This window comes from Xenopus laevis, chromosome 1S (assembly GCF_017654675.1).
Source record: "Xenopus laevis strain J_2021 chromosome 1S, Xenopus_laevis_v10.1, whole genome shotgun sequence".
Lineage (NCBI taxonomy): Eukaryota > Metazoa > Chordata > Amphibia > Anura > Pipidae > Xenopus > Xenopus laevis.
The window spans coordinates 29,519,023-29,545,439 of NC_054372.1; the positions used below are offsets into that span (position 1 = coordinate 29,519,023).

Sequence of the window (26,417 nt, forward strand, 5' to 3'; positions counted from 1 at the left end):
ACTATAACTCCCATATGGCTGCACACAGTTCATCATGGATAAAACTTTTTCATTAACTATTTAGTGATATACATCTTAAAGTGCATTGTGCAACTATAACTCCCATATGGCTGCACACAGTTCATCATGGATAAAACTTTTTCATTAACTATTTAGTGATATACATCTTAAAATGCATTGTGCAATTATAACTCCCATATGGCTACACACAGTTCATCATAGATAAAACTTTTTTCATTAACTATCAGTGATATACATCTTAAAGTGCATAATAGAGATTTTACAAATTTATAAAAGCCTCTCCAAAGTGTAAAATTACAAAATATGATCTCTAATAAATATTGTAAAAACTTATTGTGACCCAATTCATCTAGCTATTAAAAGTGACACACATTATTTCATATAATACATGTTGAAATCCCACTGAAACATAATGTTAAAACCAGGTTACTGCTCAATCCGCCTAACCTGTAAAAGACCTGTAAAAACAAGGAAATTGCCATTAGCCTATCCAATTCACTTGAAATCTTTATGTTGTATCAATTTAGCACTTCTATTATATCAATTTAACAGTACCTTCTAATCTCGCAACGTATGTTGCTATTCTAAGACATTCTGTAATTATTTCCTATCACTGGCTTCTATGTATATATTATCTTTCTTAGCAACAAGGTTGCAATATTATAGTTACCAATTCAAAAATAAACGATATATATATATATAAAGACTCCTGATTGAATGGACTCACCCATATGTAAATGCAGCAGGAGTTCCATGTCATTACAACTTGGAATCTAGTTATAATTCCTGGGAACAAAGAACGACAAGCCATTACTATTAAAGAAAACATGATAAATTGCACTGCTCATTTAACCCTTTCGGATAAGCACTATCTAAGCGCTTTATCCATCTGGCCTCCCTCTGCAATAGTATCAAGTTATGATCACCTCCTCTACTAGGTTTTGCTACTGTCTCTAACACTATCCACTTTAGCTGACATACATTATGTTTTACAGTATCAAAATGTCTGGCTACAGGAGTGTCAGTATAGGTGTCATTTTTAAAATTGCGTATATTGCCTTTATGCTCTTTTATCCTAGTACTGACAGACCTTATTGTCTTCCCTACGTACATTTTCCCGCAGGGACATTTCAGAGCATAAATTACGTGGCTGGTTTTACATGTGGCGTATGACTTTAGTTTGATTACCTCACCTGTAATGGGATGATTTATACAAGGTCCTTTTATAATGGAATTGCAACAGTTGCAATTCATGCACGGGTATGTGCCTACTTTTGGTGTACCTTTAAACACAGTATTGCTATTATCCACTCTTGAAATGGCACATAATGTGTCTCTTATTGACTTACCCTTTTTATACGAGAACCGCGGGGGATTCGAAAAAACTTTTCCGAAGATAGCATCAGTTTGCAGAAGTGGCCAATATTGTTTCACTATCTTTTCTACCTTCTTACTCCTTTTGTCGTATGTACTTACGAAGGTTAATCTATCCGTCTCACCCTGCTTTTGTTTGGGCTGTAATAAAGCAGCACGGTCCATCCCTTTCACCTCTTCTACCACTGCTTTAAGTTTACCTTTGGGGTATCCCCTTTGCAGAAACCTTTCTGTCAGATCGCTACTTGCATGTTTATAACCCACTTCACTGGATGCTATCTTCTTGGCTCTCATAAATTGTCCCTTAGGGATCGCATCCAGTGTTCGTGGGTTATGGAAACTCTTACTGTGGAGGAGATTATTTCGGTCCATTGGTTTCCGATACAAATCTGTACATAGGCCCCCATTTTCTATTTTAATTTGTACATCCAAAAAACTAATAGTTTGGTTGGATGACTCACTGGTAAATTTGACTGTATTGTGGGCCTCATTTGCAGTATCCACCATATTATTAAATGCCTCTAACGGTCCATCCCAAAGGATCAGTATGTCATCCACATACCTATAGTAGCATCTAATATACTGCAAATATGGCTCTCTCAGAAATAATTTATTCTCCAAATCATATACAAATAAATTTGCAAGGGATGGGGCGACCGCTGAACCCATCGACGTCCCTTGTTTCTGCCAATAGAAAAGATCGTCAAATTTGAAATAATTCTTTTTTAATACAATTTCAAGGCAGTCAATTAAGAAATAAACATATGAGTTAGACAAATTAGTTTCCAAGAGAGCATCCTCCACACATTTAATCCCCTCATCTTGGGGTATTGAAGTAAAAAGGCTCTGTATGTCGATACTACAGAGCCAAATACCTGGGGATATATTATGAACCTTATCCAATTTTAACAATAACTCATTCGTATCTTTAAGGCATGTAGGCAAATTACAAACTAAACCTTGTAGATGTCGATCAACGAGTTTGGAGAGGGGTTCAAGTACTGACCCTATTCCGGACACTATGGGTCTTCCAGGTGGGTTCTCTAGTGTTTTGTGAATTTTTGGCAATATATACAGCATTGGTATTCTGGGAAAGTCTGTAATAAGATATTCCTTAGTGCTCTTATCTATTGTTCCTGCAGTATAAGCATCAAACACCATTGTATCAATTAACGTTTTAAGTTTAATTGTTGGATCGCTTTCAATTAGGGAATAGTGCCCGGGGGTCTCCAATTGTCTCATAACCTCTGTTCTATATGCAGATATATCCATTATGACCACCGCTCCCCCCTTATCCGCCTTTTTTATTACAATATCTTTATTGTTTTTAAGGGTGGTTAATGCTTTCCTTTCTTCATAATTAAGATTATTGCGGACCCCACTATTGTTACCCCACACTTTTTTCACCTCCTCAGTGACCACCTGTGTAAACATTTCGAGGGCCCCACATGTTACATCAGGGATAAATGTACTTTTCTTTTTCAAAATCGGCAATTTCAAAAAGAAAAGTACATTTATCCCTGATGAAAAAGAAAAGTACATTTATCCCTGATGAAAAAGAAAAGTACATTTATCCCTGATGAAAAAGAAAAAAGAAAAGTACATTTATCCCTGATGTAACATGTGGGGCCCTCGAAATGTTTACACAGGTGGTCACTGAGGAGGTGAAAAAAGTGTGGGGTAACAATAGTGGGGTCCGCAATAATCTTAATTATGAAGAAAGGAAAGCATTAACCACCCTTAAAAACAATAAAGATATTGTAATAAAAAGGCGGATAAGGGGGGAGCGGTGGTCATAATGGATATATCTGCATATAGAACAGAGGTTATGAGACAATTGGAGACCCCCGGGCACTATTCCCTAATTGAAAGCGATCCAACAATTAAACTTAAAACGTTAATTGATACAATGGTGTTTGATGCTTATACTGCAGGAACAATAGATAAGAGCACTAAGGAATATCTTATTACAGACTTTCCCAGAATACCAATGCTGTATATATTGCCAAAAATTCACAAAACACTAGAGAACCCACCTGGAAGACCCATAGTGTCCGGAATAGGGTCAGTACTTGAACCCCTCTCCAAACTCGTTGATCGACATCTACAAGGTTTAGTTTGTAATTTGCCTACATGCCTTAAAGATACGAATGAGTTATTGTTAAAATTGGATAAGGTTCATAATATATCCCCAGGTATTTGGCTCTGTAGTATCGACATACAGAGCCTTTTTACTTCAATACCCCAAGATGAGGGATTAAATGTGTGGAGGATGCTCTCTTGGAAACTAATTTGTCTAACTCATATGTTTATTTCTTAATTGACTGCCTTGAAATTGTATTAAAAAAGAATTATTTCAAATTTGACGATCTTTTCTATTGGCAGAAACAAGGGACGTCGATGGGTTCAGCGGTCGCCCCATCCCTTGCAAATTTATTTGTATATGATTTGGAGAATAAATTATTTCTGAGAGAGCCATATTTGCAGTATATTAGATGCTACTATAGGTATGTGGATGACATACTGATCCTTTGGGATGGACCGTTAGAGGCATTTAATAATATGGTGGATACTGCAAATGAGGCCCACAATACAGTCAAATTTACCAGTGAGTCATCCAACCAAACTATTAGTTTTTTGGATGTACAAATTAAAATAGAAAATGGGGGCCTATGTACAGATTTGTATCGGAAACCAATGGACCGAAATAATCTCCTCCACAGTAAGAGTTTCCATAACCCACGAACACTGGATGCGATCCCTAAGGGACAATTTATGAGAGCCAAGAAGATAGCATCCAGTGAAGTGGGTTATAAACATGCAAGTAGCGATCTGACAGAAAGGTTTCTGCAAAGGGGATACCCCAAAGGTAAACTTAAAGCAGTGGTAGAAGAGGTGAAAGGGATGGACCGTGCTGCTTTATTACAGCCCAAACAAAAGCAGGGTGAGACGGATAGATTAACCTTCGTAAGTACATACGACAAAAGGAGTAAGAAGGTAGAAAAGATAGTGAAACAATATTGGCCACTTCTGCAAACTGATGCTATCTTCGGAAAAGTTTTTTCGAATCCCCCGCGGTTCTCGTATAAAAAGGGTAAGTCAATAAGAGACACATTATGTGCCATTTCAAGAGTGGATAATAGCAATACTGTGTTTAAAGGTACACCAAAAGTAGGCACATACCCGTGCATGAATTGCAACTGTTGCAATTCCATTATAAAAGGACCTTGTATAAATCATCCCATTACAGGTGAGGTAATCAAACTAAAGTCATACGCCACATGTAAAACCAGCCACGTAATTTATGCTCTGAAATGTCCCTGCGGGAAAATGTACGTAGGGAAGACAATAAGGTCTGTCAGTACTAGGATAAAAGAGCATAAAGGCAATATACGCAATTTTAAAAATGACACCTATACTGACACTCCTGTAGCCAGACATTTTGATACTGTAAAACATAATGTATGTCAGCTAAAGTGGATAGTGTTAGAGACAGTAGCAAAACCTAGTAGAGGAGGTGATCATAACTTGATACTATTGCAGAGGGAGGCCAGATGGATAAAGCGCTTAGATAGTGCTTATCCGAAAGGGTTAAATGAGCAGTGCAATTTATCATGTTTTCTTTAATAGTAATGGCTTGTCGTTCTTTGTTCCCAGGAATTATAACTAGATTCCAAGTTGTAATGACATGGAACTCCTGCTGCATTTACATATGGGTGAGTCCATTCAATCAGGAGTCTTTATATATATATATATCGTTTATTTTTGAATTGGTAACTATAATATTGCAACCTTGTTGCTAAGAAAGATAATATATACATAGAAGCCAGTGATAGGAAATAATTACAGAATGTCTTAGAATAGCAACATACGTTGCGAGATTAGAAGGTACTGTTAAATTGATATAATAGAAGTGCTAAATTGATACAACATAAAGATTTCAAGTGAATTGGATAGGCTAATGGCAATTTCCTTGTTTTTACAGGTCTTTTACAGGTTAGGCGGATTGAGCAGTAACCTGGTTTTAACATTATGTTTCAGTGGGATTTCAACATGTATTATATGAAATAATGTGTGTCACTTTTAATAGCTAGATGAATTGGGTCACAATAAGTTTTTACAATATTTATTAGAGATCATATTTTGTAATTTTACACTTTGGAGAGGCTTTTATAAATTTGTAAAATCTCTATTATGCACTTTAAGATGTATATCACTGATAGTTAATGAAAAAAGTTTTATCTATGATGAACTGTGTGTAGCCATATGGGAGTTATAATTGCACAATGCATTTTAAGATGTATATCACTAAATAGTTAATGAAAAAGTTTTATCCATGATGAACTGTGTGCAGCCATATGGGAGTTATAGTTGCACAATGCACTTTAAGATGTATATCACTAAATAGTTAATGAAAAAGTTTTATCCATGATGAACTGTGTGCAGCCATATGGGAGTTATAGTTGCACAATGCACTTTAAGATGTATAACACTAAATAGTTAATGGAAAACTTTTACCCATACTGCACTGCTGGTAGTCACATGAGATTATAAATGATTGTTTTTGGTTGTTCCTTTTTACACTTGATAAAGGGCGTGGGCCCGAAACATGTTGTGTAACTCATTATCCCAATAAAGAACTTTGCAGACAAGTTGCTGCCCTGGATTTGTTCCACAACTACTGAATGCATTGAACTATTGGGTATTACACACAGAATACCTGTGAAAGAAGCCAACAAAGAAATTCGGTGAGCTTGCTCTGAATACTATATATACAAAGACTGTAAAACAAGTACATCCTACGTAGCATGTCCAGGCTTTCACAGCCTAATGCATTTTCTGTTGAAACCTGCGCTACTAACCCTAAATAAATAGGAAATATGCATATATTTAAAGGGATACTGTCATGGGAATTTATTTCAAAATTCATCAGTTAATATTGCTGCTCCAGCAAAATTCTGTACTGAAATCCGACATGGGGCTAGACATATTGTCAGTTTCCCAGCTGCCCCCAGTCATGTGACTTGTGCTCTGATAAACTTCAGTCACTCTTACTGCAAGTTGGAGTGATATCAACCCCCCCCCCCTTCCCCCAGCAGCCTAACAGAACAATGGGAAGGTAACCAGATAGCAGCTCCCTAACACAAGATAACAGCTGCCTGGTAGATCTTAGAACAGCACTCAATAGAAAAAGCCAAGTCCCACTGAGGTGAAACAACAGCCTGCCAGAAAGCAGTTCCATCCTAAAGTGCTGGTTCTTTCTGAAAGCACATGACCAGGCAAAATGACCTGAGATGGCGCCTACACACACCAATATTACAACTAAAAAAATACACTTGCTGGTTCGGGAAAGAAACTTTATTTTGTAGAGTGAATTATTTGCAGTGTAAACAGTGTAATTTAGAAATAAAAACATCATGATAGAATCCCTTTAAGAAGAGCGGTACTTTGGTTAATTTAGAGTAGGTGCCCAACTAGTTGTAGTTTAGATGCTGAACCGTCCTTATTCTGCCAGCAGTTTTACTTTGACCCATTTTATGCCAAGCTCTAAATGGCGCTCACACTGAAGCGCAGCTACAAAATAAATCAGCAAGTAATTCTCCACCCATTCACTTGCTGAACTATAACTCTTAAAATGCCCTAGCAGGTCAACTACAGCTGTAGAGTAGAAAGCGGACACCATGGTAGTTCTAGAACAATGGCCACTATCATGCAGGCCATAATGCACACTCACCTGCGTTATTCCTGGCTGGAGCTGCATAGATGCCGTTTGCTTCATCACGGACTGCGACAATGGCTGGCTGGCTGACTGAGAGCTCATAGACTGAAAGAACAGAATCCTAATTTCACTCTACATGTTGGGTACACCAGACCACTTTTCATTTTTAAACAGACTATTTAAGGGACGGGAAATTCTATAGCATGTGTGGCTGTAACTTTGTCTTATTTTTAAACAGCACCAGTAACACCAAAAAAATGAAAGTGCTTTTCGAAGCAATTACATATACAAACAGCTAAAATTGTGTGTTTAGGAACAGCTAAAATTGTGTGTTTGCTTCAGAACCACTTCTATTGTATATATAATTAAGCTGCAGTGTAGCCACTGAGGAAACCATTCAAGCTGAATAGGGCAAAAAGGTACATGTTTAAACAGCAAAAAACGTAGAATAAAAATCATACATTTAGTTCTTAAGGGGTAGAAAATAGAATGAAAATCTATATAAAATAGGGCACTTGTTGCCAAGAAGTATTTTATTTGCAGGTGCCTGATCAACAGAAATGATGGAAGGATTTGAACAACCAAATGAGAATTCAAGGATATTTTATTTAACCTCATGACTTCTGAAACTTTCACAAATTCCCAGTTGGTAGTGTGTACTATAGGCCTACAGTTCTGATTTGTTAGCAGCTGATACCTGGAGTGTAAATGTTACACAAACTGTGAACAGGTTTACTTTGCACGCACCTTGCGCCTGCGCTTCAGGCACAAGGTACATTAAATACAGACTTTCCTTTATATGTTGCGCCACTTGAATTGCATGCAATTGATGGGTCTGTTGGGGTAAACTCAGCAGCAAAGCTTCAGGACCATATAAGAAGTCATATTATCACAATGTACTGAATTTATTACAGGGAAGTTAGAAAATGTGAGTACAGGTATAGGATCCCTTATCCGGAAACCCGATATCCAGAAAGCTCCGAATTACGGAATGGCTGTCTCCCATAGACTCCATTTTATCCAAATAATCCAAATTTTTAAAAATGTTTTCCTTTTTCTCTGTAATAATAAAACAGTAGCTTGTACTTGATCCCAACTAAGATATAATTAATCCTTATTGGAAGCAAAACCAGCCTATTGGGTTTATTTAACGTTTACATGAATTTCTAGTAGACTTAAGATCATGACATGAAGATCCAAATTATGGAAAGATCAGTTATCCGGAAACCCCCAGGTCCTTAGCATTCTGGATAACAGGTCCCATACCTATACAAGGCCTGCATTCTTGCTACAGTACCTGGCTGCTGATTGATGACCTCCTCTTGTCAAGGCCAGTTAAAGCTAGTCTGGGAGGCGTGCTTGTATCTGTTGGGATCTTCGTTGGTGTTGCTATTGGCAGAAACATTTTAAAGTTAAAAAATAATGTCAATATGAAATGCACATGGAAAAAGGCAGATGCATACGGTACTGTAGCTCAAGAAAGCAGACAACAGGAGACCAAGAGCCGCTTCTTTTAGAGCTTAAATGCAAGAGAATGTGCGATTGTATCATATTATAAATTTACTGGGGATCCCACAGATTACCACCCCAGTAAGGTATCTTAAGAAATTCAGCGGTGATAGAAGTAGAAGGGAAGAAAAGCAAGTCATCCCAATTTTCTCTATATTACCCTTTAAATAAGATGACCTAAGATAACCAGATTTTGAGGGAGTTTATGCCAATTTTGAGTATAATGATGACTGTCCAGACATATATGGCAATGATAATAATGCTAATTCGAGACAGCCCAGTTGTAGTACCACAGAAGTGATGGAATGGATTCTGGTTGGTATAGAATTGGTTAATAAGGTCTGCTCAGCAGCAGAGTGACCACATGAGATGGGGGATGGTCTCTAGAAATTGAGACAAAAGAAAATATGGCACTTTCCAAGGAATATATAAACCCTCTCACAAGCTGCAATATGATACCAACTTCATTAGCACATATGTCTTCCATGAGGCTGAGAAGGGTCTTTTTTACGGATATGACGTAAAGTGAATGGGGAGGAGGAAAGAACTATGTAGTGTAATGGAATTGGGAACATCTTTCTCTTTGGATCCTGACCTCCGACAACACAGGACACTGCAACAATGCTAGTATTTGGTAACCATGCAGGTAAAGTTAGTATACCTTAAGACTATTTTAATAAGTTGTGTCAGATGCGTTATACAGTCATGTAATTATTGATGTTGTGTATTATGCCTTATTGAATAAAGTAGTGGTTTTAGAAAGCAAGAAATGTGAACGCAGTCTTTACACTTATTTTGGGTTAATATAAATGTTAATATTTAACAGGCAATTTGGGGGGGTCAGTTCTGGCAGAACTGTAAATGTAATCTGCTGACGCCCCTTTCTGGTGGGTGGATGGGGCATTAGCAAATGCAAAATTTAGCACCACAGTAAAATATACAAAACTGTATTGCTGTGTCATGGTTTTAATTCTCAGACAAGGCTTTAGGTTATGCTGCAAAACATTTCACATGCTGAGAATAGTAGAAGAACTGCTGAAGGGCTGCAGAGTGTACAACCCTGGTTGAGACCTGAACAAAGTAAGTTTGGTTAATAATAGCTTACATGATGGGTCAGACACAGCTGTGTGAGAAGATGATTTTATTGAGCTTTTGGATGATGGCGAGGGGGTTCGGCTGTCATCAAATCTTTCCAAAGCTTCCTTCAGACTGACTGTGTTCATGTGATTGTCTGAGACAGAGTCCTGATTCTAAAACACACAAAAAACCCCCAGACATTATTATGGGAAGCACAAAGCTTTAGAGTATAGGACTAACCCCTGCGCCTAAGGAAATAGGGAATGAAGTCTTGCACCTTCTGAGGTATTGCAGAGATTACAATTTTTTGTTTATATTGATTAGTGACTGACTCCAGGATCAGCCATGGATTGGGAATTTATTATTTTGCTAAAAGTGAATAATGTTGCAGATAAGCAAAATATGAAATAAAGAGTAAATATTATGAAAAAACATCTATAAAGCCTGGGGAAGACAGTAAGCAATGAAAAACAAAAAACTTCTCTCAATTCTACACTGTGATTAGACTTTTTACACTCACATAATAATAGCACAGTGTCTAAGGAGTCTGTGACAGTATTGCAGAATCATGAAAGGATAGAGACTGTGACACTGCTGCACCTAACTTGTGAAAGCACTATGGTGTCTGATATAGAGTCCTGCGCAGAATCAATTTCTAAGACCCGGATCCGCAACCCGCATATTTACCCACTATGATCCGCTACCCAACCCGCAACTGCCTTATCCGCAACCCGCTGACCACCAAACAGGAAGTGATGTTGCTGCAAACCTGGAAGTGACATCATCAAAAGGGCGGGGACATAAAAACGGTTTGTAAAATTTTAAAAGGACTAAAATATAGACAATATAACATAAGAAATTTAGATGAGACCCGCAACCCGATCTGCATCTATACTGGCACCTGAAAATCCTACCCTCATTCTGCAGGGTACCCTTTTTTTATTTGTTTTGCTGGTAACCCGCAGGTACCCGACCCACTGCAGGCTCTAGTCTGATACACTAGCCCGCCGGACTTTAGGTTTTCTTTTCTAAGTCAAATTGTAAAAACATTTGGCAGTTATGGTAGTAAAATGCAAACAATGTCAGCACAGCAGGTGTCCTCCAAACCTTACTGGAGTACTGGATGGTGGAGAAGTATTTACAATATTATTTTTTTACTTTACATCCCCCTTTAACCCATTTACAATTACACAATCTGATGCTGGTCAGTATTTTAGCATGGTGGTGCAGTGGTCAGAAGTGCTGCCTTTCTAACAACATCTGCAGGGAGTTTGTTCTCAATGTGCATGGGTTGCATCCAGCTAATTCGGCTTTTTTACCCCAACACTCACCCAGTTAACCTGCCTGTATGTTTATCATAGTGTGAATGTAATAGATTACTGAGCCCCAACTAGTGGTCCTGAGCTACATGTTGCTCATCAAGCCCTTGGATGTTGCTCCCAGTGGCCTCAAAGCTGGTGCATATTTTTTTAATTCCAGGCTTGGAGGCAAGTTTTAATTTCATAAAAAACAAATGTACTGACAAACAGAACCTCCTGTAGGCTGCCAGTCCACATAGGGGCTACCAAATAGCCAATCAAAGCCCTTATTTGGCACCCCAAGAACATTTTTCATACTTGTTTTGCTCCCCAAGCCTTTTTACATTTGAATGCTGCACACGGGTAAAAAAGGTCAATGAGCCCTGTAATAGATTGTAATCTCCACTGTGCCAGTAATGTGAATGATGCACACTCTATAAAGATCTGCAGAATATGCTGCATTATATAATAATTAGAAGTTTTACAGGATGATTCTATGTACAGAAAAATGGTACTATCTACATGATTTACACAAAATATGACAAATAAGAGCTCACTTTATCTGCAGTTATGGCCGGAGGGGAATCTTCAGTGCCTCGCTCACGTCTCCTCTCTGCTCCAACCTCAGCATAGCTGCAAAGCCAAATACAATCATTACCATAAGACAGCAGAACAAATGTAAAAAAAAATAATAATAAAAACAAAAACGATCGATTGACTGAACTCCCTGTATATGGAATAAAAGTATAGTTAAGGAATATTGTTTCCATGTGAGGATACTATACAGTTACAAGAATTTAAGAAGGTTACAAGAAGGTTTTACAGGATGCTTTATTCAAAGGTTTTTACACTAACAAATACATTAAAAGCATAAAAGTTGCAGTTACATTGTTTTTCCTTATATCTGGAAACCAACCAATTTTCCCTTTCAGGCTATAAAGCTGGCCATAGATGTGCAGTTTTTAGCCTTCAATCCAACAAATGATGGTACAGCTCCATGTAGTAGCTCCCACCCTTCCCAGCTATAGTCAGGTGATCCCACTGGTGTCTAATAAAAGGGCAGCCAAGTTTGGGAGTTTTACTTTGAAAGCAGCAAGTAAGTTGCAGGTAAAACTTAGTCCCTTTGTCAAATGTATAATTAAGCAATTGAATTCTTAATATATCAGATGCAATTTTAGTGTTGGACTGGCCAGATATGGGATGACTGACGTAGTTGGTCAGCTTAAATATATTGCAATATATGGACAAACAATCCCTGTTTTGTTTAAAGGGTAAGGCATTTTTCAGTAGCAGTATGCACAAAATGTCTCAGTCTTAAATATATTGATAATGGGTGGAGTGCAGAGGACTCTTGTATTTGTTTAAATGATCGTACATCACAATCTTCTGACCTGTCACTAACCATTCAGATTAAATAAAGTAGTAAAAGGACAAATCAGACGATGTTCTGCAAAGTTACGTCTAACAAATAGTAGTAACAGTCACCCATTGATATAGTCGGATAGGCAATACATGCAGAGAAATTATCATTAGCCGACAGAAATCTTCTAACCTGTCCCATTGACTGAACGACTGATCAACATGGTACGAAAAACATCGTGAAAATCCACACACAGTCTGAAAATCGTACAAACCTTAGTTTCGCACGACTTTATCTATGTGTCTATGGCCAGCTTTAGGAGTTTTACACTAGTAGGAGTTTGAATAAACAACTGCCTAATACAGAGACTATGTTAAAGGGACTGCAATTATTTTTTGTTCTAAGGCTAATGGATGTTGCTCCTAGTGACCACAAAGCAGATGCATATTTTTGAATTCCTGGTTTGGAGGCAAGTTTTGGTTGCATAAAAACCTAAAACTGCCGAATAGAGCCTCCTGTAGGCTGCCAGTCCACATAGGGGCTACCATATAGTCACAACCCTTTTTTGGCACCTTCAGGAACCTTTTCAAGCTTGCATTGCTCCCAAACTCTTTTTACATTTGTGTGTGGCTCACAGCTAAAATAGATCGGAGACCCATGTTCTAAGGACTATTCACAGTTATGTTTCCCTGGTGAAAAAAATACTATGCACAATTTACAAAACTGTAAAATTGGGTAAACGTGTTAAAGCTACTTAATCTCCAAGTTAAACCTTCAACGGGAATAATCAGTAATGTAAATAACCGACACAGCTTTTCCATGCAACATGCACAGCCTATCACAATGAGCAGTTTGTGGAGAATCACAAACAGGTGCAAAGTGGAATTTCCCATGTACAAACAGTATGTATACATACATATAAACACACGTGTATATAGAGTAACACTGTATTGTAAAAAGCAGGTGGTCAATTTACCTTACTACAGTATGTGTACAAACTATAAACTCCGGCCTGGAATTCCACTGATGGTAGGTGATATAGTATCTCGTCTGCAGCCATATCCACTGTTGTCCTTTTGTCAGGAACCTATAATAGCATGACTTTCCTTTCCCATACTGCATTACTAAAAAATAAATAAATAATAAAATAAAAAAACACACAAAATGCAATTAAATACAATCCATTGACTAATAACTCTTTCAAGGGTAAAGTTGGAAAGAAGGCTGTCAGCAGAAAGGGTAAAAGAGCAACAGGATAGCACAGGGGCAGGATGACTAGAGAATCCAGAAGGCCCAATTATATAGTTATTTTGGGCCCATACACTGGCCAGTAGTGATTGAGACAGAAGGCAACTTCTGACCCATTAAAACATCTTTAGACTACTTGAAATACTTACAGTGTTCATGGCATTTTGCAAGGTTTTCCAGGTCATCCACATGATAATAATCATAGCCAGAAGTCCCTAGCACCTCAAAAGGCAAATATCCAATTATTGGAGGGGCCCTAAAATAATAAAATATCATTATCAGACACCAGTCACCCACATCATATAATGTAACTCCAGTATAAAATCCAAGACAGACCACCTCAAAGTTTAGGACTGGGGCATTATATGTCATACATATTTATAGGATACGTTATCCGAAAACCGGTTATCCCGAAAGCTCAGAATAATGGGAAGGACATCTCCCAAAGGAAATAATAAATGTAAGTCTATGGGGCAGATTTATCAAATGTGATGTGAGCTCACCAGCAGGCCCAGATTTTCTTATTCGGCAACCCTAGACTGCCAGGTCCTATCGTCCCCAATGCTCCTTAGAGCCCATGAAATTTTGCAGACCAAGGCCCGGGCCTTAATTCAAATCCAGGCCTGCTCACCAGAAAGAAAATTACTGACTTTCTATGCATTCCTATGGGATTTTTAGCATTGTATATTTCAAGGGGGGAAGTTAGAGATCGCCAATTTATAAATACAATTCTAAAAATCCCATAGGAATGAACACAAAGTCAGTAAATGTTTCTGTGGTGAGCTCTAATCTCACATTTTGATAAATCTGCCCCTTAATATTTCCACTGGCAAATCCAAACGAAAATTAACCAAAAGGTACTGTATTTGTAAAGGTATTTTAAATTAGTTTTCAGACAGACTTAGCAACATTTAGTAGGCAAGGAGAAACCAACCTATGGTCCAAGAAAAGAAACTTCCATTCCAGACTGTGCCTTGATGTGAATTCTTCATTGAATTCCTCAACAGTGCACATTTCCTTAAAGGTAAAAAAGAATTTATTATTTTCCATGTGTGAAAGTCCAATGCCCTTACATGGTTCCCCATGCTTTTATATACCAGCAGTATGAAAATTCATGCTGCTCTGAATGAACGCAAGGATAGGCAACCAAAAGACCTCCATTTGTTGTTGTACTGCAACTTCTACAATCCCACAACAGTTAAAGGCTTTCAGTCAGGTCCACTGGAATTTGTAGTTAAAAGTGGACCTGTAACCCAACACAAAAATCTGTATAATAAAAGTATTTTTTCAAATTAAACATGAAAACCAATTTCTATTTTTTTTATTAAAGCATTTATAGCTCATTTAAAAATCTCAGCTGTCAATCAAATATTGCCTGCCCCTCCTCTATGCCTTAGGCAGAGAGGCGGGGCAGACAATTACTTTCACTTTCCATTCAGCACTTCCTAGATGTCACAGCTTTCCCCACATTTCCCCATTAACTATTTAATTGTGTAACCAGTACATGGGGATAGACATTGGATCCCCCATTCTGGTGCACAAACAAGATTCTGAGATGATGCCAAGTTTGCCTTAATAACAGTGTCCACAAAATGGCTCCTGCCTGCTTACTGTAATTATGAATTCCCAGACTGAAGGATTCAAATAATTTATATAGTGTCATTAAAGTTCATTTTGCTTGACTAATGTGATAAAATAGGATTTTGAATAATTTTTATGGTGACGGGTCTCCTTTAACAATATCTAGTAAGGCTGCTCATTCTGATATTCTTTGAAGCACCAGTATCCTTGCAGTGCAGTTCTGTAAGTTTATAAGAAAGGGAACCATGCAAGCAATTCTATCTGCATGGGCAGACTGCCTAAAGCATGATTTCTTTTGTTCAAATACAAAATTTATCAGTAACTCCCAAGCAAAGAACTTTCTGCAAAGATGATGTAGATAATGAATCTGAAGCTGTACCTTAATGAACTGTGGAGTAGCTAGCCTTACAGTTGCTACAAAGCACACTCTCTCTACATAGGGTGGCCGCAGAGACCTCTGTAATGCACCATCAAAACCATTGTGTGTAGAGCTGGACACTGGAAAAAAAATAAACACAAATGGAAAGCTCATAATCTGATCAGGAGTCACACTCCCACAACTGCAAAAAAAAAAGGAGACAGCCTCCTGAGCGTCACAACAGCTTTGTGAAAAGTCTCTGTATGACATTTTCAATTCCAGCCTGGGAATATGCTGTAAAACTAATTGTTCAGCCCACAACAGAGGAAAAAAAAAAAACGGATGCACCAATATACTTTGCACTAGAGATTTGTATTTCAAGACTTTCAGATTTGCAATATTTATTTAAATAACTTCACCACCAACAGGTCCTTCATCCCTCCACCCATGTAACCCAAATAGAAACTTGGCCTTTGGGGAGGGTGCTGAAAGTTGTAGGATGGACACAGGGTGGATCTCTGCAATGATCCAAAGAATAATGTCTCAGGAGAGGGAGGCACTGAAATCTGTAGTGGTAAATGGGGCGATATTTCTCACTCCCTTCAAGCTAAACATAGAACAAGCCACATAAGCAAAGCATGTTGAGATGCATATAGACTTATGTAATGCATTTTGTTCAATAATGCTGTGGGATCACTTATCCAAAAACCTGTTACTCAGAAAGCTCTGAATCACTGGATGGCCATCTTCTATAGAGTCCATGTTTAACAAATAATTCTAATTTCAAAGAAATTATGTCCTTTTTGTCTGGAATAATAAAACAGAACCCTGATAGTAACTATCCTGTATGTTTATTTACCGTTTAATAGGTTTTTTTTGCAGACTTAAGGTATGGTGATTCAAATAACAGAAATCCTATACAGTGTACAGGTATGGGACCTGTTATCCAGAATGCTCGGGACCTGGGGTTTTCTGGATAATGGATCTTTCCGTAATTTGGGTCTTCATGCCTTAAGTCTACTAGAAATTCATTTAAACATTAAAAAAAACCAATAGGCTGGTTTTGCTTCCAATAAGGATTAATTCTTTCTTAGTTGGGATCAAGTACAAGGTACTGTTTTATTATTACAGAGAAAAAGGAAATAATTTTTAAAGATTTGGATTATTTGGATAAAACGGAGTAGTCTATGGGAGAGAGCTTTCTGGATATCTGGTTTCCGGATAAGGGATCCTATACCTGTACCTGTACTCGCATTTCTCCTAATGATATTTTGAATCCAGCATCAGTATAAAATAAACGGGGCACTATTCATATCTCCATGACTTAAATTTCTATAAAGGAGACCATCAACGAGTTGTGCTGGACTAGAGGAAGCTGCATCTCACTTTCACATCTAACCACAACTAGAGGATCACCAAGCAGGAAAAACAAACAATCTATTAAAGGAACACTTTGATTGGTGGTGTCATCGTGTCCATAGGATATTAATCAACCTTTATACCACTGGCCTAAAAGACTGGCCTAAAAGAGATCATTTAGTCTTGCAGGAACCAATAGACAAAAAGAGGCATTTAAAAAGGGTGGGAAAAAATGAAAGCATACTGTGCATCTGAAACACTTCCATATTTTATTTTATTACATTTTTAGAGGGTTTACATTCCTGTGAAAGAACAGGTTTTGATTTTCTATTTATAAAAAAAAAAAAAAAGTGTTGGCCATGTATCTGCTACAATTAACCAAGCCAGTTAATCATCCTTAGTGACATATAGTTCAAACAATTAACTTGCACAATGCACACATTAAGGGGCAGATTTATTAAGGGTCGAATTGAAAATTCGAATTTTCAATTTTTTTTTATTATGGTCAAAACTCGAATTGCGAATTATCCAAACTCTATTCGAATTTTGAGATTTATCTAACTTTGGCCCTTTAAAAATTTAAATTCGACTACTCGCCACCTAAAACCTGTCGAGTTCATGTATAAGTCAATGAAAGAGGTCCAGGGACCAATTTGGACATGTTACTAACCTTCCTGATATTCAAGTTTTTTTTTTTTTTGGAGAAAAAACTCTAATCGAGTTTAGTCTGTTTTTTTTTTATTAAATAACCCCTCAATTGAATTTTGATTATATTCGAAAGAAAAACTTACATGAATTCGAAATTTGACCTTTGATAAATGTGCCTCCAAATATTCTCACAAATGTGCTTTTTTATCAGAAATATTTATAGTATTACACGTTACACATTGATAAATACATACAAAGAACAGAACATTGGCCAGTTTCTCTGTGCAGAAATAAATGGGACTCACCGTTACTTAAAGACTTGAAATTTCCAATAAACTTTACAAATTCGTAGGTAGATGGCTCTTTGGGGTCAGCTGTGCCTCTCAACATGTGGCAACAGAATTCAAGTTCATTTTGTGCTAATACCAGAACAGAAAATATGTATACAATTAGAATTTCTGAAGAAACAACATAACAGATATAAAGACAGAAGAAATCGGCTTTGCATAAATACTGTGCTTTTGGAAGTTTTTATAAATGTATTTTTTTATTTTTTTATTATTATGATCTAGACGGATATTCCGAGATAATTTACAATTGTTTTTCATTTATATTTTATGGATTTTCAGTTATTTAGATTTCAGATTTATTTAGATAGATAGATAGAAAAAGTAGTTAAATTATAATGTACTGTTGCCTTGCACTGGTATAATTTGCCAGAAAAGACTACCATAGTTTATAAAAATAAGATGTGTAGCCATGGGAGCAGCCATTCAAAGCAGAAGAGGAGAAAGGCAAAGGTTTACCACAATAAGCTCTGCAAAATACAATAGGGTATAAAAGAATTTCTGTTATTTACTATGTAACCTGTGCCCTTTCTCCTTTTTGCAGACTGAATGGCTACACAGCAACATGTTTATATAAGTTATAGTCTTTCTGAATCAAGCACAACAGTTTTACCAGTGTAAATGATATTTTAAAGAATGTTAAAACTTATTTGAAGTGAACCACACCTTTAACAACAATATTCTCTCGATCATCCAACAACCCCTCAAATATCTCCCAAAGTGCATTCAAGGATCAGATACAGAATTAGAATCGTTACTAACAAAAGGGTTATATTTAAGCATCTCAACAGCATTTTCACAAGGACATTTAGCAAAGGTTCAGAGATCCAATCTGTACCACCCAATACTAGGCTTATGGTCTATGGATCTAATCTTTCAATATGCTAGCAGTTTGATTTCTATTTATGATCTTCCATTATTTACCGGAGGCCATCAAAAAAAGAAGAGACGTTACAAACAGCCTATGCTTCCACTAAATACAGAATATAGAAAATTAGATATTATGAAATAATAAAAGTCACAGTTCATGCCACCAAAACCTTAGTCCTTTTTTCCTGCAATTAAATGTTTATTCTTCACCAGTAAGGCTAACAATTAGACTAACATCATTAGTGCACCGATGCGGAGAGGACAGTTAGCATTTCCATATATGAAATACAGCGACATCTGTTAATTCAATGGGGTTATCTAGTAAATAACCCAAAAACGGAGGGTGCTGCTAAGCAACTAGAGAAATCAGTAGGATGTTGCTAAGCAACAAACCATATGTCTAGATTTAAATTGGCAGTAGAATTTCCCTCTTAACAAAAAGCCTACAAAGCAACCATTGTAACATTAAAATAATTAACCATCCAAGTTCATGAGATTGGTCACCTTTGGTTCTGCAATCGTTTCCATTATAAAGCAGGCTATTTTACCTTCACAGCAAGCCACTTACTTTTAAGATACTCTGATGACAAAGAACCACTTTCCAACATCCGAGTAGACAGAATTTTATACACTTCTGAATGTTCCCCCTCGGGGACAAAGTTAAATATACTCTGATCAACAAGATCAGACTGACACGGGAACAAAAAGAGAGAAAAAGCAGTTAGAGAAATGCAATTTTTTGAAAAGCACAATAACAAGGTCAAAACACTCACAGTGACTGGAACTCATGAATGATTCGTTTACACAAGAGTCATGTGGCGGCACTTTAGGGAAGAGACACACTCTCAGATTGGGGAGATTAGTCGCCTGGCGACAAATCTCTTTTTCGGGGTGACTAATCTCCCCAAACTGCCTTCCCCTCGGCTAGAATGTAAATCACCGGCACTCGGAGCACTTTGTTTTCCGAAGTCGCCTGAAGTTTCCTCGTGAGGCAACTTCGGAGAACGAAGTGCCCCGAGTGCCATCGCGCCGGCGATTTACATTCTAGACGGCGGCAGTTCAGCGAGATTAGTTGCCTCGAAGAAGAGGAGATTTGTCGCCGGGCGACTAATCTCCCCGAATCTGAGCATGTTTCTGCCCTTAGAGGTTGCTTTAAATGCGTTTCCCTCTCGCTGCAATAATGTCAGTTCTATATCTTTAGCAAACATGTCAAGCAGGTGTTAAAGGAGGTATTGAATATCGTGACCAAGGGACAGACAGAATTAAGTGCACAGGAGTAAATATAAAAAAAAAATCACAAACTCAGCAAAAGAAGAAAAATTAAGATTTTCCTGAACCCATAACTGCGAACGAAGATATGGACTAATGTTATCAAAGCACAGGTTTATTGTGCCCAACAAATATGGCTTAGATGTTAAATTTTTTTGGATTTGCAGATTTGCTCACCAGTTTTGTCTACTAATAAATGAGCGTAAGGGGTGGTTCACCTTTACGTTAACTTTTAGTATGTTATAGAATGGCTAATTATAAGCAACTTTTCAATTGTTCTTCATATTTTCTTTTTTTATCACTTGTGAATTACTTGCCTTCTTCTTTTAACTCTGTCCAGCTTTCAAATGGTGGTCACTGACCCCATCTAAAAAAACAAATCTTCAGTGAGGCTACAAATATATTGTTATTTCTACATTGTATTAATCATCTTTCTACTCAGGCCTCTCCTATTCATATTCCAGTCTCTTACTTAAATCAGTGCATGATTGCTAGGCTAATATGGATCGATCGTGGCAACCAGAGCTGCAGAATAAAAAGCGAAATAATGTTAAAATCACAAATAATAAAAACATTTAAAACCTATTGCAAATTCTCTCAGAATATCACTCTCTACACCAGGAGTCTACTTTTAGTGATGTTGTCCCATTATGATCTACACCCATAAAAGCATTGTTAGCATTCTGTTCCATGGAAAATATTACTTAAATACTGATTCTTGGGAAAATGTATATTGTTACTGTATATATACTATATCTTATGTAACCTTCACATAATAAATATCTAAATGAAAAGCTTGACACGGTGCTTTAGACAAGCTGATTTTTGACCGTGTTTTCAGATCTACTGATCACCAGCTAAAGGTCTACTGGTAGATCCCGATCTACTTTTTGGGCACCCCTGTTCTACATCATACTAAAATTTAATTTTAAGGTGAACAACCCCTTCAACAAACTGGAACGAACAATTCCCTTTTTCCAGCAAAAAACAAAAACGTGTAATAATCATCTTAACAGGTGTCATTCAGTTGAATTCAGAGTTGCCTTTCACTTACTGGTAAGTGTTCAAGTAAGGAGGTCACGCTTTCAGATACATATATTATATTTCCATCTGTCATAACTGCCAGGAAAAATCCATCCAGCGCCTGAAAGGTAACCAAACAGGTCTTTATTGCATGTAATAGCTGTATGGTTTCATCTCAATTACTTATAGCTGTAGAACTGTTGTTCAACTAAAACTGAATGTCTAAAAAGATTGTAAAGGGAGTATGAATGAATGATTTATGATAGACACTAAAGCTTATACAAAAACAGTTTGTGTTTCTTACCACAGATAGCTACACTTGATAGGGTCACAATATCAGAATAAGAAGCATTATGCTTCAATAGATTAGCAGAAGAAGGAGGGTGGGGGATCAAAGACTTAAAACGTTAAAAAAAATAATCAATGCATACACTGGGATATCACATTCTATCCTTAATTTTCAATGAATCTGCCATATTTCAGATTATTCAAATTGAATTTTGAAAATACTCCTCCCATCGCCTTCTACATCAACCCGATTAGATGCTGATTTTTCATTTTATTCAAGAATAAAGGAAAACTATACCCCTCAAACAATGTAGGTTTCTATAAAAATATATTGCATAAAACAGTTCATATGTAAAATCCTGCTTCATGTAAATAAACCATTTTTTGTAGTATGTGCCATTGGGTAATCATAAATAGAAAATTGCCATTTAAAAAAAAATATGGGCAGCTCCCTGGGATCGTAGGATTCACAGTGCACACAAACATACCAAACAAACCATACATGTAAGGTCACATGAGCCAATTAATAGACAGAGTTCTGTCTTTTGCTTCCACACTTCTTCCTGTTACAGTTAGAGTTGTAGTATTTCTGGGTCAGGTGATCTCTGAGGCAGCACATAGACCATCACCAATGGTGGTTCAAGGTAAGAGATGTAAAAGGGCAATATTTACTTAAATATATATACAGGTATAAGATCCCTTATCCGGAAACCAGATATCCAGAAAGCTCTGAATTACGGAATGGCTGTCTCCCATAGACTCCATTTTATCCAAATAATCAAAAATGATTTCCTTTTTCTCGGTTATAATAAAACAGTACATTGTACTTGATCCCAACTACGATATAATTAATCCTTATTGGAAGCAAAACCAGCCTATTGGGTTTATTTAATGTTTAAATGAATTTCTAGTAGACTTAAGGCATGAAGACCCAAATTACGGAAAGATTCGTTATCCGGAAAACCCCAGGTCCCGAGCATTCTGGATAACAGGTCCCATACCTGTACCAGTTTGGTAAGATTCTGTAATATGTCACTTAATTTTAATAAATAAATATCGGTTGCTCAAGTATTCATTTTGGGTGTATAGTTTTCCTTTAAGTTTTTGGCACATAACTAATCTCAAAAAGTTAGGAAACAAATTCAAATGTTTCCACCAAAAACCTTGAATTGTGGTAAAACCTCAACTTTGAATCTACCCATCATTTACATTTGATTAAAAAAAACAGTAACACCAAAAAAATGCACAGGATACATAGCAGATAACTGATAAATCAACATTGCATTGGACAGGGCTTATCTTATGTGCTTTGTAACCTGTGCCTTTTCTCCTTTTCGCCAGATTGAATGGCTGCCCCCATGGCTACAAAGCAGCTTGTTTATATAAACTATAGTAGTCTTTCTGAAGCAAACACACAGCTTTTACCAGTATATTATATGTTAATTACTTTAAAATGCTTTCATTTTTTTTTTAGGGATGCACCGAATCCACTATTTTGGATTCGACTGAACCCCCGAATCCTTTGCGAAAGATTTGGCTGAATACCAAACCGAATCCTAATTAGCATATGCAAATTAGGGGTGGAAAGAGGAAAACATTTTTTACTTCCTTGTTATGTGACAAAAAGTCACGCAATTTCCCTCCCCGCCCCTAATTTTTTTGGTGTTACTGTTCCTTTACATTTTCCTTTCAGGGTTGGGTTTAGATGTTTGTCTATCTAATATACTCGGCCTATTACACCACAAGAAATCAATAGTTATTACGTGTTATGTTTAAGCTTTGTGTAAAAAAATGAAAAGAAATTGACAAGTTTTTCAGATTGTCACGATATTGGTCGGTGGTAGGCCCAATATATTGTTCAGGACAGAATTAAATATGCTAGAAAAACTGTATTTAGCTATACTGTACAGAATCTATACAGCTCCATTAAGTATCTAGTTGCTAGCAAATGCCAAAGGACTAAATCAGGAAATATATTTACCATTCTGCCCAGCACAGTCAAATCCAGCTTTTCGGGAGTCGGGTAAAGAGAGCAAGGTATGCATTGTTACGTTAAATTAAAAAGCTTTCTTTCAACTTTATTATTTCAACAAGTGTAAGTTCCCTTTAATATTAAGCACTGCAAGTCCAACCTACCTCCAGCATGAGCTGAGTGAATTCCTCATTACTAAGGAACGTAGGTTTCCAGTCTTGTCGTATTTCACTAGCATCCGACTGTGCACTGATTTCTGCAGGGAATCATCGTGCAGCAAAAGGTTAGAGATTATGCTTTAGGATTTAAGGGGGAGAAAGAGTGCAACGTTTGCTCAACTATAGCAAACAAATAGCAGATAGCATATACCATTTACCAGACATATTATTGGTTGCCATGGGTTTTTACACGTGAGCAAACTTTTGCATTTTATTTTGTATGGGGTCGTGGTGCACTTTTTTTTGCTTTGCAATTTCTTGTCTATTCTTTTCCTGCCTAGCAGCACTCACTGGGAAGATAAGGATCCAGGAATTTAAAAGTAAAATCATTAGGGTGGTGGCAGACGGGTAGATTAGTAGCCCAGCGACAAATCTTCTCTACTGCGGCGACCAATCTCCCTGAATTGCCTTCCTGTCAGCAAGAATACGACAGTTTGGCATACCAATCACTTCGGATTTCCGAAGTCGACGCAAGTTGCCACATGAGGAAACTTCAGGCGACTCGTATGCCATCCCGCCGGCGATTCGTAGGCATTTCGGGGAGATTAGTTGCCCGCAGTAGAGAAGATTTGTCACAGGGCGATTAATCTACCCATCAGCCACCCCCTTAATAGTATAAAGTCCCTTGAGTTTTCATGTTTCCTTTAGACCATGAAATAGCTTTTTGAAAAAAAAAAAAAATCCCTGAGGGAAAATAAATGTCAGTGTAGGATTTGCCATTTGGTAAAATGAGAAAATTGGTCACAAGTCTGGATGCATTCGCAAGACATTGTAGCTAAGAAAGAGCACACGTACCTTTATGCTTCCGTAGGTAGTCAATGCTTTTGTGCAGCACTGTGGATTTGTCCATCCTTCGGGCATTGCCTGGCAACATAGATCCAAGCTCCTTAATGAGAATATTGAACTGATCTCTTCTCCTTTTCTCCGATTTGTTCCGAGACGCTCTTTAATGTAAAAAAAGAGGCATTCCAAAATTAAAAAAAGCAATCCTATGAATCTACATAGCTTACAAACTGTATGGTAATAAAAATAGGCTAATGAATGAAATTGTAGCTTAGAACAACTCCATTTATAACATACTAACAGTTAATTCCAGATAAATAGTTGCAGATAAATTATTATGGGTAGTTTGCTTTGTACTTAAGGCTAAGGGCAGACGGGCAGATTCGGGGAGATTTAGTCGCCTGGTGACTAATTGACTCTTCTGCGGGGCGACAAACCCCCCCGAACTTCCTTCTTCCTGCTTGAATGAGAAAACGCCAGTGCAATGCACTCACAACGCTTCGATTTCCCGTTGGGCTATTTCGGTAATCGAAGCGCAGAGTGCATTGGGCTGGCGTTTTCTCATTCAAGCAGGCGGAAGGCAGTTCGGGGAGATTGTCGCCCCGCAGAAGAGGTGATTAGTCGCCAGGCGACCAAATCTCCCCCAATCTGCCCCTACTCTAAAGGCTTCCAAATCCCTTTAGTCATTGCTCCTCATGCATAAAAATTGTCAATATGCCTCAGCAATCAAGCCCTCTCTAGGTCACCTTTTGGCAAAATATTGGACACCTGGACAGCTTTTTTCAATACACGACTTAGTACAACGGATTCATTAACTCGCATGAGCTAGAGCCCCAAAGAGTTCAAGCAGCTGCTTCCCATATGTGTAATATACCTCCATTCATTTTCAAATGTCTCCTTATCTATTTATTCTTTGAATGCAATCCTGAATTCCAGTTCATCTGAAAATGCAGACGGCCATTTTTCCAACTAACATTTGGCTAACAAGTGCTTCTACTACCGCTTTGTGGTGATTAACAATGTGGATATGGTAGTGGGAGGATTTGGTGCTACCATGTAAGGGGGTAGTAGTGAAAACCATAAACAGCATGAGGATCCAAATCTAGGATCAAAAACAAACCCCTGACAAATTCCATACTAACCTCCATTTGTAATTTAAGGACTACATTTGTCCAGGTGCAGTAAGCCATAGCAACCAATAAGATGTTTGCTTTTAATCAGGTGACCAGTAAATGCTACCAGCTGATTGGCTGCTATGGGTTACTGTATCTGGACACATTAACTACAACTCATAGGGCAGATTTCCCCTTTACCTTAAATATGAGCAACACAAAAATCGAAGTGCCACTCATCTGCAAGTTAGTATGCACAAACCATAATAATCCATTTCCTACTGAAGTCATTCAGGGCTAGATACAATCCTAACTTGCATCTACCCTATACTTCCAGCCAACCAGTTCAGATGATGGATTCAAATAGCGTATTAAGACTTTTAATAATAATTAAAATATAAAAACACGCTGCCATTCAAGAGACTCACTACTTCCCAACCTTAGAAGCGATGCAGGACCATGTCCCTAAAAAGACATTCACTAAAAATTGCATGAGGTGGATAGGTATCATTTAACATTCACTGCTTAATTTGAAGCATAGTAATATCTCAAATTGCTAAAAATGTTAATACCAGTCTTATCACTCTCCCTTCCATTTGTTCCTCCGTGATTTTCCTGCCTATCTACCTTGGTAACAAGTGGGAGCTACTCACCCGTTTAACTGAATATCTACCCTAGCTCATAGGATAGGTATGTGGTTACACAATACTAAAAGTTTTATGGATTACCACATTTATATAGTGTCAATATATTCTGTAGTGATGCACAATAAATAGGTGTATACACTGACTATATTACATACAAAACAACCAATAACCACTACAAGAGGGCCCCTACCCAAAAAAAAAAAATACCCATTTAACACCACATGAGCCAATGGTTTTTGATATTTTATCACTGTTTAACAGGAAAATCTGTGGCAAGCGATACCACCAAGTGACAGTAGGCTTAGATCAGCAGAGAGTAGAACTGAACACAGGGCA

The 26,417-nt window shown here is 37.5% G+C and overlaps 3 protein-coding genes across 4 annotated transcripts in view; 1 reads left to right on the plus strand and 2 right to left on the minus strand.

Moving 5' to 3' along the window:
- clock.S (clock circadian regulator S homeolog) overlaps nt 1-26,417 on the minus strand; it is a 55,948-nt gene that overhangs the window by 6,206 nt on the left and 23,325 nt on the right. For both annotated transcript variants that reach the window (XM_018243150.2, XM_018243149.2), the window contains 13 exons: nt 24,335-24,483; nt 23,486-23,577; nt 21,093-21,182; nt 19,338-19,458; nt 17,858-17,971; nt 15,567-15,685; nt 14,541-14,623; nt 13,756-13,862; nt 13,335-13,482; nt 11,556-11,631; nt 9,729-9,873; nt 8,412-8,503; nt 7,130-7,219 (listed from right to left, as the gene is read on the minus strand). In XM_018243150.2, the coding sequence (XP_018098639.1) occupies nt 7,130-7,219; nt 8,412-8,503; nt 9,729-9,873; nt 11,556-11,631; nt 13,335-13,482; nt 13,756-13,862; nt 14,541-14,623; nt 15,567-15,685; nt 17,858-17,971; nt 19,338-19,458; nt 21,093-21,182; nt 23,486-23,577; nt 24,335-24,483 (1,426 nt within the window). The remainder of the gene's footprint in view (nt 1-7,129; nt 7,220-8,411; nt 8,504-9,728; nt 9,874-11,555; nt 11,632-13,334; nt 13,483-13,755; nt 13,863-14,540; nt 14,624-15,566; nt 15,686-17,857; nt 17,972-19,337; nt 19,459-21,092; nt 21,183-23,485; nt 23,578-24,334; nt 24,484-26,417) is intronic.
- Nucleotides 336-2,886, minus strand: LOC121399279. Its single transcript, XM_041579472.1, has 2 exons — nt 749-2,886; nt 336-479 (listed from the first exon to the last, which is right to left on the minus strand). Exon 1 carries the CDS (start codon nt 2,827-2,829, stop codon nt 838-840), a length of 1,992 nt encoding a protein of 663 aa, XP_041435406.1. The 5' UTR covers nt 2,830-2,886; the 3' UTR covers nt 336-479; nt 749-837.
- On the plus strand, nt 3,655-5,524 carry LOC121399280. The gene is made up of 2 exons (XM_041579473.1): nt 3,655-5,111; nt 5,381-5,524. The coding sequence occupies exon 1, from the start codon at nt 3,796-3,798 to the stop codon at nt 5,020-5,022; it is 1,227 nt and encodes a 408-aa protein (XP_041435407.1). The 5' UTR covers nt 3,655-3,795; the 3' UTR covers nt 5,023-5,111; nt 5,381-5,524.

Coding starts and splice junctions, on each gene's coding strand:
- LOC121399280 (XM_041579473.1), top strand. CDS start 3,796: ATGGGTTCAGCGGTCGCCCCATCCCTTGCAAATTTATTTGTATATGAT.
- LOC121399279 (XM_041579472.1), bottom strand. CDS start 2,829: ATGTTTACACAGGTGGTCACTGAGGAGGTGAAAAAAGTGTGGGGTAAC.